Raw genomic sequence first — 13,561 nt, 5'->3', positions numbered from 1 at the left:
CATTTGTTAAGACCTATAGTGATGAGAATAACGAGACGGGAACAATGTAAAAAGGGCATGGTGGATACGCCACTGCTACTTCCTATATATAAGTGTTCCTTACTACATTGCGAGCGTAGCATTATTTAAGTTACTAGAAGTCCTGGACCTTGACCAGTGTTATTCTATTTTTGCACTCTCCGACTCTGATTTCGAGCACACACAAGTTTCCTATAATAGTCTTCATAGGAAACATTCTCCTATCCGTTGTTCAAAACCCCATGTTTTTGTTACTACAACGACAACAGTTTGGCAAGTAACAGATTTGCTAAGAATCTAAATGTGACCTAGAGTTTTACTTGGGAAACGGAGGATTCATTCGAAAGCGAAACAATCACAGTTCTCTTCACAAGCTTCCTCTAAAATTAAATTTCTGGACGAAATTTCCTAAAGTATGGGAGACTGTGACACCTGTGTCGCTACGACCATCATACAAATGCAAATCCAATAAAATATTGTGTTTCATACTTGGGGATTTGTATAAATATGTGTATCATTTGCACATATCAATTCTTGTTCGACTTCGAGCTTTAAATCACTTTCTAGAAAGTTATACGCGAACTGATGCATGACAAACACTCCGGAATAGTGAAATAGGCTTAACATACCTTAAATAACCTTTACATAACTTAGAAATAAGTTTTAAAGGGTTTGGTATGGCAAAAACAAGTTTATTCGCTCACAGGGACTATTTGCGTCAAACTGCAAAAGGCTGCCGTTTCGTAAGGCAACGTACAGTTCGGAACTTGATCATAAGCTAAACATACCCTATATAACCTAAACGTAGCTTAGAAATAAGCTTTGATAGGTTCGGTGTGCAAAAATGTGCTTATATGATCTTACAGGGACTAAAAGTGTCAAAAACGGCGTAAGTTTGCATTTTCGCGCATATCTTACGTTCTGACCACATCTGGACATCCAAAATTTTTGTACACACTAAAATATTTTTATTTTAGTGATCGGCATGCAAAAATACCATTCGTCGCTTAATTTGGATCATTTTCGTGTCCGTTTGAGTTTCGTCGTGATTTGACGAATAACGCGACCGTACGACCAAACGAGCCGACATTCGAGAGTTTTCCGGCCACATTTTGAGTCCCCTAAACTTTAATGACCTTGTAGAGCCTTGAAAATAGCTTAACAGGTGTTAAAAGTGCAAGAAATGGGCTTAATCAAGTGCAGGGACCTGAACTGTCAATATGGAAATTGTTGCTGATCTGTGAGGGCCAGGCGAGCCGCGTAAGGTCCCCCTCTATATTTACGCAGGCCGTGTGAACATGCCAGCGACCAGAAAGTCAAATTTTGCAATCTGTTTGCAAATTCAGGGGCTGTTATGGTAATTTCTTGGTGTGTTAACCAAGTTAACACCTCTCCAAGGCTTTGCACCTGCTCCTAACACTTGTATGGCTTGGATTTCTTGCTTGGAGGCTACACAAACAAATGGCATGATCCTATGAACTTGCTACAAGTATAAATAGCATGGCCAATTCATTGTTTTTCCTCACACTTGATCTAAAATTCTCTAAGTTGGGGTTTATTAACTTCATACCTGAGAATTTATAAGATCAAGTTCAAGCAAGGACCTTTTGTAAGCATTCCTTCATTTTTTATTGCTTTCTAACTTAAAAAGTCAAACAGTGTTTGACTTTCAGTTTGACCAGTTAAAGGTCAACGCAAAGTTCGTTTGAACTTTGTAACGTGATTGTAATCACGATGGTTATAATCCTTAGCGATTATACCTACTGATTACCACGTTAACTAGGCGTAGTGACGAGTCAAAGTTTCGGTCAAAATGCGTTTTAGCACGTATTTTGCCACGGAACTACTTTTAGGTATCAAAACACTTTGTTTTGATACCAAATCAGTTTTCTAAGTAGGTTAAACATGTTTTGACATGTTTAACTCGTCACTATTAGTTTTGTGCTTGTTTAGGGTCGTAAGTTAAGCGGTTTAAACAACCACTTAGACTTTCGAACCCGACCCGTTTGGTCGATCATTAGGATCCGACCAAGCTTGCTTAGTGATCATAGTTGCATAGGGAATAACCTCTAAGGTTATACCTTATGATCACTTAGGATTGGTTAGTCATTTGTTAGTTAGCTTATATGCCCATAGGAAATGACCAAAATGCCCTTTTGAAGCATAAATCAGTATTTTGCATATGTGATCAACTTTTTGACATATAATCTGATTTAGTAACATGTTTAGGCATAATTGGGCATGTAAGACTTGACATAGCACATAGTTAACCATCCGACCATAGTTTTACGCAAACGACGCGTTATAGTAGCTTATACTACCATAATGGGTCGAAACGGGTCAAAAGCACTTAGGTAGACTTCCAAATCAGAATGTTAGCTCTATTAAATCATACCATATGAGTTCAAATACTCATTTGATTTATAGAACACCATTCTATCCTATCTCCCGATTTAGGATCCGATTGTATGACATAGTGATTCCATACTAGGTGCCACTTGATTCCTTGATTTCCCGAGCTTTGTTAGGACACTTAATCAAGGATTCTTGCAATCTCAAGTGAGTACATAGTCCCCTCTTTTACTACTTTCAAATATTTTGGGGTGAAACATATATGCCTATTTGATATTTTCATGATTTTAAACTATATGATTACATATGCATGATACCTATTCTTTGACAAATTAAACGATTATCTATGGTTTTAAACACTGATTTTCAAACTTGTAAAACAAATTGTTGGATTGTACTCACTATAATCCATTCACCAAGCCGATTGGTAGTACGATATAGCACTATAGGACTAGACACCCCATTCCTGTTGTACGGAATGTCAGAAACCAAATTTTAACCAAATAGAAATTGCCTTTATGGTATTTCTATAGTCTCCAAAGTGTAGTTTGATACACTAAGGTTTGAATGAATGCAAATCACAATTTCTTTTGTATATTTTGATATACTACCAAAGTATAGCTTGATATACTCTCAAATGTGATATTATTATCCAAAGTATACTTTTGATATACTATGTACAAAATCCAACATATGTTTTAACATGCTACTTTTTTATAAACCAAAGCATAGTTTGATATGCTACTGTTTACTAAATTATATTTTGATGTACTATCAAAGCATAGTTTGATATGCTATTTTCAAACCAAAGCATAGTTTGATATGCTACTGTTTACTAAAGTATATTTTGATGTACTACCAAGGCATAGTTTGATATGCTATTTTCAAACCAAAGCATAGTTGATATGCTATTTTCAAACCAAAGCATAGTTGATATGCTATTTTCAAACCAAAGTATAATTTGATTTACTACCGATATTGTTATTCTCAAACCAAAGTATACTAAAGATATAGTATCAAATCTATTATTTCATTAATCAAAGTATATTTTGATATACTACCTATTAACTATTTCAAAACTAAAGTATATTTTGATATACTACTTATCCGGTCTTTTCTAAACCAAAGTATATTTTATATACTACAAACCTTTTATCAAATAATGCATTTTAGAAACAAAACTTTTCACAAAGATTCATGGCTATTTTTGGCAAAACATAAAACCTTTTTCTTATGTTAACTAAAGCCATGAATCTAAATCAACAAAACCTATGTTACTCACAGGCATTTTTATGCTGACGTACCTATTTTCATATATGTTTCAGGTACTGCTATGCGATGATTGTTGATGCATGCTACACATAGAATGGACTTGTGCCTTAGCGAATTTAAAACTGAGAAAACAATTATTTGTATTTATCTGACTTGTACCAAAACATTGAGTTCAATAATTCAATAAAACAAAACTATTTGATCCATGGTTGTGAAACAATGATTCTGTTACAACTCTCCCCGACGTTTCCGCCACGATTTGTTGTTTTACATGGTCGGGGTGTGACAGAACCGTACACTCTAGGTCGCACACCTGTACACTTTTAAACCCGTACTCAGCTAATAAAATCCCGCACACGTATTAGTTTTGATAGCAATCAAAAACTAAATCCCGAAAATCAAGAAGTAATTCGAAATTCAATTTCTGAGATCCTTTCCTCCAATAGTCCCGGAAAACTTGGAAACACAATCAAAACTTCTAAAAAAGATCAAATGAAGATTTTTCGAACTCTTCTTCGTGTTCTTGATTGTTCTTCGAATCCGCTTGTTCTTTCTTCTTGTTCTTCGAGTAATATCCAGAAAAACTAAGCCTTCGAAAGACTTCTTAGGATTTGATACCAATTGTAATTTCCAGAGATCTTCGTAGGATACCACAAACACAATCAAAGATGCGAAAAATAATTAAAAGTGTCAAGAACAAGAACTGATATTGATTGCACACGAGATAAACTCGTCTGGTACAATAAACTTGTTTGTGAAATTCTAATCAACAAGATCAACCATAAACGACCTAGGAACCCCTATTTATATCACATAGGGGAACCCTATTACAAACCGGGCCTAAGCCCAAACCGTACACTATTCTAGACAAGCCCACACATGATCACTAGCTAGTCCAATATTAAATCTACTAACCAACATATAAATCAGCCTACATGGCCTAACCCAAATCCACTCGAAAAGCTAGATCCAATAACTTATAATTGTGTGTGATAAAGACAAGGGTAAACCTACTCAATTTTATGGCCTTACATGAAATCGCAGAGTGTTGAAGTTAGTGGGGTTGTCACAGATACCTATGTAGAATGATTATCATTCGGAGTAGTGACTATTAATGGGCCAACAAGAAAAAATCCGCCTTGATGAAAAACGCACTTTTGTGGAGCAAAATGTCACATTTTCCGCATAGTTGAGTTTTTTAGTGAAAAGAAATGACTGAATTTGCTTGTTTTGAGGGGAAATTCAGTGATAAGTTTTAGACATGTCAGAATTTGCAAAAATGAGGGGGATAAAAATTTCATTAGAATATATTAAAATTCCGGCATTTTTGAAATTCAGATGTGCAACAGTATTCGGGAGGTTCCGACTTCAGATTGTCCGGGAATGCACAACATCTGGATTTGCTCGTCCGTAATCAGAGGAAGTTCGGATTCTTAAGATCGTGATCAGATTGATGTCTTTGGGTTTGTATCCCGAGTCTTCTTACAAGCCGGATAGCAGTATTAGCATCAGGAGATGCATTAGTATTATAGATACTTAAAAGATATCACAGCTTTGTGATAGTCTAAAGTGTTAGAATGGTTAATCTTCAAGCATATGAATTGTTTTTTGGACTAACAGCCGGGGAATGATGATGTTTGTTGATTAAGTTGTTATCGCGACTAACAGAGAAGACTATACATCTGTTATTGTGACTGAAGAGGAAGAATGTGAATCTGATCGTGGAAGAATGTTTCTTAGATCACAGTGTGTTACCAGATGATTTGTTATCCGATGAAGATTTGCTGATTATGGAGATTACTGTTTACACTGATCAATCATTCAAGAGGGTGCTTAAAGGTGATTACAGAAACAGGATTTCAGATTTCAGTGTGTTACCAGATGATTTGTTATCAGTGTGTTACCAAATGATCGTGGAAGAATGTTTCTTAGATTACAGTGTGTTACCAGATGTTTTGTTATCCGATGAAGATTTGCTGATTATGGAGATTACCGTTTACACTGATCAATCATTCAAGAGTGTGCTTAAAAGTGATTACGGAAAACAGGATTTCAGATTTCATGGGTTTTCACAAACTTGAAGTTTAACGGTATGGTGATTCGAAGTTTCTATCACTTGCCGGTTGGGTTTTTGACGATCAAGAGATTGAGCTATCAGATGTGCTCAGCCTCACCAAACTCCATGTATAAATGGGTTGTGTGTTCATTGGTTGTTAAGTTTTGGAGATCCCAAAGGGGAAATGCTGGAGAAATTTTTTCTTCAGCTTGTAAATGATGTATACTCTTTCGGTATGAATGGAATCATTCGACTTATAAATAATCTAACGAGATATCTACCGAATTAGTTCTATCCTATCCAAACTTTCGTCTAAACCTGCCCGATCTAGAAATTTCATAATGACGTGACCGTGTCGTTCCGATCAGTCAAAAACCCAATTAAACCTAGGTAGCTAGGGTAAGTCGAGTATCGAATCCATGAAGAGCAGGTGGTCAGTATCGCACGACCCGTTCGATTAGTTAGACTATTTACAAACAATGTACAATGTGATTATGAAGTTTGCTAATTATTATAAGTTTGTTTGGTTGGAAAATAAATCGGAGTGACCCGACAATTGGTATTATCTAAAACACTTGTGATTAACTAAAATTGCAACTAAATTACTAAATGATTAAAACAAGAAATTAGAGACAAGTTCCACACCCGGTTCGATTATTGCAAGAACTAGGGTTCCTACATGTTTTAACTTATTCAATTGCATATAGTGATTAACGGATGACTGTCACGAAGCTTAGGTGCCAATTGCTATCGACGTCATAGACAACGGACCGTAATGCACTTCGTTACCTCAGACATGTAAATCCTAACCTACGATAAGGCATAAGTGCACAAATTCATTTTGCAAAGTCAAATTTTATAATCATTCGACAATTCACAAATTCAATTCAAATGCATGACAATTATCATAAGTTTCAAATACTAAACAATTTGTCACAAAATCAAATCAAAATACAAATGCATAGACCCTAGAAAATCTTACAAAAATCTACACCGGGGTGAAACCGACGAGACTAGCCGTTCATGGTCGAAGAAGCACGATCACCGGAGGATGAACACGAACACCGAACCATAATCTTCAAGTCTTGAGAAGTGGTGGAAGTTAGGGTTTATATGGTGGATGAAGATGATGGTGATAGTGGAATGACGGAGATGGAGTTGATGGACTAGGGTTTTGTTGTCATCCGGGTGATGATAGGATGTTAGAGATGGATTAGAGGTGTTAGGGATTGTTAGAGATCAAGAGGATGCTTCCAAGGAGTTGTTTTAACCTCCCAAGACTTGTAACCCCTGAAAATTGGTCAAAACCTCACCTAAAAACCGTCCCCAACTCATTAAACAACAAAATTCGCGACATACATACAGGGAGGGCGTCGCCGACGGCCATTTAGGGTGTCCCCGACGCCCCCTTTAAATGCGGATTTCCTGATTTCTTGTTTTCTTCATAACTTTTTCGTTACAGCTTCGTTTTACTCACCGTTTTCGCCCACGTACTCGTAATTCAGCCATCTATCATGCCAATTTCTAATATACTCATTTTAAATCCATTAACATCCCCCAAAACACATCCAATCTTCATGATTAACCCGGTTTTGTTCATTTCACATCCTCGGTTGATCCCGTTCGCTCCCAGTGCAACGTAAAGCTCCCAAATAGCTCATTAAACTCCATAAGACCTGCAAAACACAAATCCCATTAAAAGTAGGCTATTCGAGATTAAAAGTTAAGCAAATACATGAACTTAAAGATTAACGAACACCGGTTTTTGACCATGTATCACAACCCCACACTTGTCGTTTGCTTGCCCTCAAGCAAATCTGTTTTTCACTTTCACGTGGGTTGAACAAGAAACACACTTCCCATTCTTGAGACGTAAGTTAAGGTCTAAAGTCATACCCGGTTCAAACTTTTTACAATTTACGAAATATCTAACTGTAAAGTGAATAATCACATATAAAATGGTTATCCAAGATTAACCCGCCCTTGAAACCAATAAATCATGCACATCCCTCACAGTGTTCTCTCCACTCGGTTTAAAATTGGCTAATAGTTGATGCATTAGCGCTTTTGAAATAATCATTCAAACCGATTAGAACACGTACCCGCATAGGCTTACAACTCAATCGTTCTCCACCACCAAACACGAATACTAAGAACAAGTCATAAGGTCTTTGGAGGGTTGTAACGGGGCTAGGTTAAAGGTATGGAATAGGATTTTTTTTTAAGTGGCTAAGGTGATGAAAAATTCGATTTTTATTACAAACGACTACTCTAAACAAAACTAAACTATAAACATCAACTACAAGGCAACAACTTTAGCCTTTTATTCAACAACTACTAACTTCATATTTTTGTATTTTTCTCAACATTTTTTGAATTTTTTTTTTTTTTGCATAAGTAAATCACAACTATACAAACATATACTCCTATGATCGAATTTTAATCACACGGGTTTAAAAAGAAAATGTTTAATGGTTGTTGTCACACCCCGAAATATCAGAGCTGGCATGACTGGACTGGTATCTTCATTGCACAGCGGAAGCAAATAAGCTAAGACTTCTAGAAATTGAACGCCTGCTAATTACTCGAATTCCCGTGGGTTCTCCTATTCCAACCTTTCCATAGTTTGGAAAATGCAACCTGAGAAAGAACATGCAGAAAAGTCAACATAAAGTTGAGCGAGTTCATAGTTTGTTTTGAAAAGATTTAAAATAAATCTTTTTGATAACCGGTTTAAAAGTTATTGAGAAAATATAGTAAAGTCATCTTCTCGACATGATATATGAAAATTGCGAGTCTAGCCCACGAGAGTCTTTGTAAGCAGGACCAACTCGTCCTCTTACTTGTACATAAGTTGAAAACGTTACCAATGTTTGTAAAACCATGTATTTGTGAGTTTGTGTCAAATGAATCTTAAAGACATTTGAAAGTTTAGATATCGAAATCCGGTATGCAAAGCGTCAATGAACATGCTGATCATTAATGTGTAGCTAGGACATTAATATGTGTGTCGACATAGGAAGCCACCAACCCGTAAGCGATTTAGTACCGGTCCACCCGGCGAGGGTACCAAAGGAAACTCCATGTGGTCACACAAGGACTCGTGAGTGGGGCTCGCCCTGTACCCGATAGATCTACCCCCTTTGTTCCGTGGTCTTAACATGGTGCTTTAAGTATCAGCCTATTCGCACGTGATCTACTAATTCATTCTGTAGTTTAACCATACCAAAATAACATGTATTTCCCCCCGAGAGTTACAAAACCGAAAACGTTTAAAAGAAAAGGGGGATATGAACTCACTGGGTTGTCTCGTTTTACGTACGCAGACCAACCCAGTCCCATTATTGTAACTAGGACATTCCCGTCTCTTGTCATGAAAATCATGCACGTCTCGTAAATACGCGTGTGTTTTGTAAAACCGGTATGTTTAGTATAAATCATTCGTAAACCATTTGAGTTCTTTGTAATCTATTCGCAACATGGTTTAGAAATATGAGGTTTTCGCTTATCGAAAAATTGTTTACATTTGTAAAACTTGCATGTCTTTCCACCTCCGAAAACATTTATAAAAATGTAAAACTAGAAAAAGTGGGGGTTATGAACTCACCTGGATAATCCTGTGCAAAGCTAGCCTAGTGTGATTCCGAAGTGTCGTTCCAGGAACGTGAATTAGCTAGCATGCAACTATGACATTCCTACGAAGGAATACTTATAAGTTTTCTAAATAACACGACGTAGCTAAACTACGTATCCGAGCTCTACCGAATCGTTAGTTAAACGATTCTATTAAGGTGTTATTATTTTGGTTTGAAATAACCAAACTATTGTTAGTTGATCCCGTTTATAATCGGGATAAAACTAAGTCTCGAGATCGACTTAGTTTTCGAGTGACTAAGATATATACTTATATATATTCAAATGTAAATATATACTTACGATGTCGTGTTAGTCGTCGTGAATTAGAATTACGTAGATGGATAATGATGCGTATTCGAAATGTCGTATGATTCGGTAATATACAGTTGTAGTTTTCGTAGGATGGAAATAAATAAATAGATCTACATATATAATTATATTTGAAACTTGATGTTTGAAACGAATATAAACAAATATATTCACTTTGTAAGAATTCGGATTCTAGGCGACGGAAAGAAACATAAATAATCATATTCATATTATATAATTTCCAAATATTAAATGTTTGAAAAGTGAATCCTGAATTCCGAAGTTTTTTCGAAATAAATATAGACGGTTATATTTGTTTTATAAAGTATCACGAAATATAGACGTTGAAATAAATAAATAATTATATTTATATTATAAAATCGTTCGGAAACGTTGATGTTCGAAATACATATATACCTTATATTTATTTGTAAAAGCGTTCGGAAGTGTTGATGTTCGAAATAAATATACCTTATGTTTATTTGCAAAAGTGTCTGAGAGTATTGGTATTCGAAATAAATATATACATTATATTTATTTTAAACGAGTATCGGGTTTCGTTAGCTTATAACGTCGTCAACATAAAGATATCTTTATATTTATTTGTATAAAATGCCTTGAATTCCAATAGGCGTCGTTTTTATAAGAAAATAAGATTCGTATGTCGGGTATTTAACGAAAATCGGGCAGGGTTTCCCCTGTTTTTCGAATAACCCGACAAGAAAAGTTTGTCGTTAACCATTCAAAACTCAATATTGCATACAAAATATATCAAAGTAAATATTATCGTCAAATGTTATCAACACGCAACTAATATCTAATTGAATCGGGTCGAGCTCGGTCACGTATAACTAAATAAATCTAAAAATCTAGAACCGAGTAAAAGAATAACTCGCTACTTAAACTTGTTACCGGGTTGTGAGTTGACCGCCGTTGACCTGTTTGACCGATGTTGACCCGAGTTGACTCCGGTGTTGACCGAGTCAACCGGGTTTGACACGAAACGCAGCTGAGTTGACTCGTATCTAACCCGAACATCCAAACAAAACCTGAACCGACACCTGAGCCATATCTGACCAAAAACATAAAAATTTGAATTGTAGTTGAACCAAACATCAGCATCATCATCGTTGCTACGCCAAACGTCATCGAAAAAAAAAGAAAAAAATGAGAGAAGGATTCTCCTGTCAATTACTTGAATCTTTGAAAGATTTTTTAAAAGAAAGCAAGAGAGTTACCAGAAATTTGCCAGAAATGGAGGTATCACAGTCGTTGCGACCGTATCAGCCACCACCACCGTACAGGTTTGAAATAGAAGAAGTGAAGAACCATGCCCCGCCGCCAACCACGACGTTTCCGCCGTCAGATCGTCGTCACTGCCACGACGACAGTGGAGGTGGTCGGGGTTCTCTCGCAAGTAATCATGAGCTCTAGAGAGATGGGTGATCGGAAGATGGAGGGTGTGGGGTGTCTCGTCGGGTGTGGTTGGAACAAAAACGGCCGGCAACTGCCAGCACCACCGGCTCCGTCGCCGGAGTAGGTATCGCGAGAGAGAGGAGGATCGGGTGTGGGTTAGGGGGGTTGTTGTGTCGCCGGCAAACATGAGTCACCAGAATAATGATCTTCGGTCACCTGAGTTCGATCAAGAAGGAGAGAGAGTCAGATGGTTCTTGTCTGTGTGAATGTGGTCTAGGGTTTTCAAAAATGAGATTGAAGAGGATAAGGTATATTTATACCTAGGTTTCTAGAGTGGGCTTGGGCCCAGGGCCCACAAGCCCGTTACTAATGTTTTCAGCGGCCCGATTATATTTCTGAAACCCGTTTTCAAACCCGAGTGCCATAAAATGTCGTAGAATAAAATCTTTTTGAGTCGAAACACTAAAAATTTTATCGGATATCGATATTTGACGCGCATTATGTCGTTTGCGTTAGAAACGCGTAAAATGACTCAGTTACGTTTCTCGTTCGTTTTTCGGTCCGATTTCAACTACGGGTAATAAAATTTAAAAACGAAGCTAAATGTATCATAATATCTTAATATCGCGACGTAATTCGAGTCCGGAGCTTCCGTTTCATCGTTGATTGTCGGTGCGTTACTGTTTCAACGTTTTTCGTTCACGTTTATGCTTTGTGTCGTTCGAAAATGTGATAATTCCACAAAACAAAATCCATAAGTTTAATTTATACGTATAAACTTCGTATTTGTCGGCGTGGTCAGTATTTTGTACGGTGTCAGTTCGTTACCGCTTATCGTTCAGCAGATTTCCCGAAAATCGCCATACGCGCACTGTAACGTTAGGTAAGCGTTCCTAGGCATTCCGATAGCCTAATTAGGTTAATTCGTGCCTTAAACACTATTTATTATCGTTTAAAATGTTTGTTAAATCGCGTAATTAAAAGCCGTTAATTACCGGTTGTCACAGTTGTGGGCTAAATGTGACAACCCTCACTAAACCAGGTATCCATACGACTTAATTAATAACTAATTGCTGCTTAATTATTGTGCTTACTTGAAATTACTGATGAACTGCTACTTGATTTCTGATACTTATACATACCTGCATCATACTTTACATACCGTCACTACATTATTTACATACTGAATTGTAGTGACAAACATGATGCACAAAAGCACAGTAGCACTATGAATGGATAACCTATTGAACATGCTGATAAAGCCAGCATCAGGCAGATAATGCCTCCAAGGCCTGTATGAGCCAGAAAGATTTTACTACACCCATAGTGAGTGTAGGGATACAAGGGTTGTAGGACTGCGTCTCTAGGAATAAGTTACAATGACTGGATGTGCCTAAAACGTACACTAAGCACAAAACACAGCACTTTAATGAACAATTCAGCCTCTGGCTAGCTAATAAAGTGCCAAAACATGAGAAAAATATTACTAGACACTTTCCAAAGTGTCAGGATTAAGTTGTGTCACTAGAAAGGGCATTAACGATACTTAAAAGCTTTGTTAAGCGCTTTAACGGATTACTATCCAACCGAACAACCGGACTTTACCCGGGACATGAAAATATTGTCATGAACATTATTTATCTTTTTCTGAGCCAGTTAGGGTCCCTGAACACCCTAACACCCGCCATAAAACACTACACACAACTAACCGAGTTAACTACTTAACTAACCTACTTATCTTAACTAGTATCTAACCAATTCAGTTGCAAACGAACTAGAACCCCCCCCCCCCCATTGAAATCGGCCCCAACTAGGGGAGACAAGCTTTGAATACTTTTGATTATTATAATCTAAATGTTTAATATCACAAAGACACAAGATCTCTTGGACAATAATCACCCCATTTGTCTATAAGTAGTAAGTAATGGCACATGAGATAATCACAACACATAACACCACTCAAGCTCTCTCTTTCCCTCTCTACACCTCTCGGCCGAACACCCCCCCTCCCCTACATCCATATTTCGGTTGCCATCTTCACATTCCAAGATCATACAAGCTTCAAGGATCACGTATTAGGAGGTTTGGTGCACTCGGAGCTCGAAGGACCTCTTTCTCTAGCTTTTATCCACCTCATTTGCGCTTAGATTCTTCCCTAGCCTCGAGCTAGTGGTATGTTACTTAAAACACTTACTTGAACTATTTTGTAGTGGTTAATATGTTGTGTAACGATTAAAACTCGAAATCTTGCAAAATGAAGCATTAAAGTCTACTAAAAATATGAATAATGATGGTTAAAAGCTTACTAGTTGTGTAAATGTTGTAGTAATTGAAATTTGTGATTATTTAGACCCGATCTATGTTGTGGTAGCTCGGATCATCATTTAACCCGGGTTGGTCATGATCACGAATCATGACATAAGGTTGTTTTGAATGAAACAAGGGTTAAAAGGTAAAACTCTACCACACGCGAATCATGAACTTGTGTAAAAGTGTTTTACT

The 13,561-nt window shown here is 37.0% G+C and overlaps 1 protein-coding gene across 6 annotated transcripts; it reads right to left on the bottom strand.

Annotated features, from left to right (window-relative positions):
- Positions 1-6,749: 6,749 nt before the first annotated feature.
- Positions 6,750-11,356, bottom strand: LOC110879397. Of its 6 annotated transcripts, none has more exons than XR_002558649.2 (4): positions 10,882-11,356; positions 10,556-10,776; positions 9,306-9,393; positions 6,750-8,338 (listed from the first exon to the last, which is right to left on the bottom strand). XR_002558649.2 is itself a non-coding variant. In XM_022127848.2 (3 exons), the coding sequence occupies exons 1-3, from the start codon at positions 11,244-11,246 to the stop codon at positions 8,304-8,306; spliced, it is 621 nt and encodes a 206-aa protein (XP_021983540.1). In that variant the 5' UTR covers positions 11,247-11,355; the 3' UTR covers positions 6,750-8,303. The 6 variants fall into 6 exon arrangements, 3 of the variants coding, with proteins under 3 accessions (XP_021983540.1, XP_035830531.1, XP_035830530.1); XR_002558650.2 differs by having other exon boundaries at positions 9,306-9,382; XR_004861014.1 differs by lacking the exon at positions 9,306-9,393 and having other exon boundaries at positions 6,750-7,374; positions 7,801-8,338; positions 10,882-11,355.
- Positions 11,357-13,561: the final 2,205 nt, after the last annotated feature.

Source organism: Helianthus annuus, chromosome 6, assembly GCF_002127325.2.
Source record: "Helianthus annuus cultivar XRQ/B chromosome 6, HanXRQr2.0-SUNRISE, whole genome shotgun sequence".
In the NCBI taxonomy this organism is placed as follows: Eukaryota; Viridiplantae; Streptophyta; class Magnoliopsida; order Asterales; family Asteraceae; genus Helianthus; species Helianthus annuus.
Note: the sequence above shows the minus strand (reverse complement) of the source record. Positions and strands in the feature narration are given on the sequence as shown.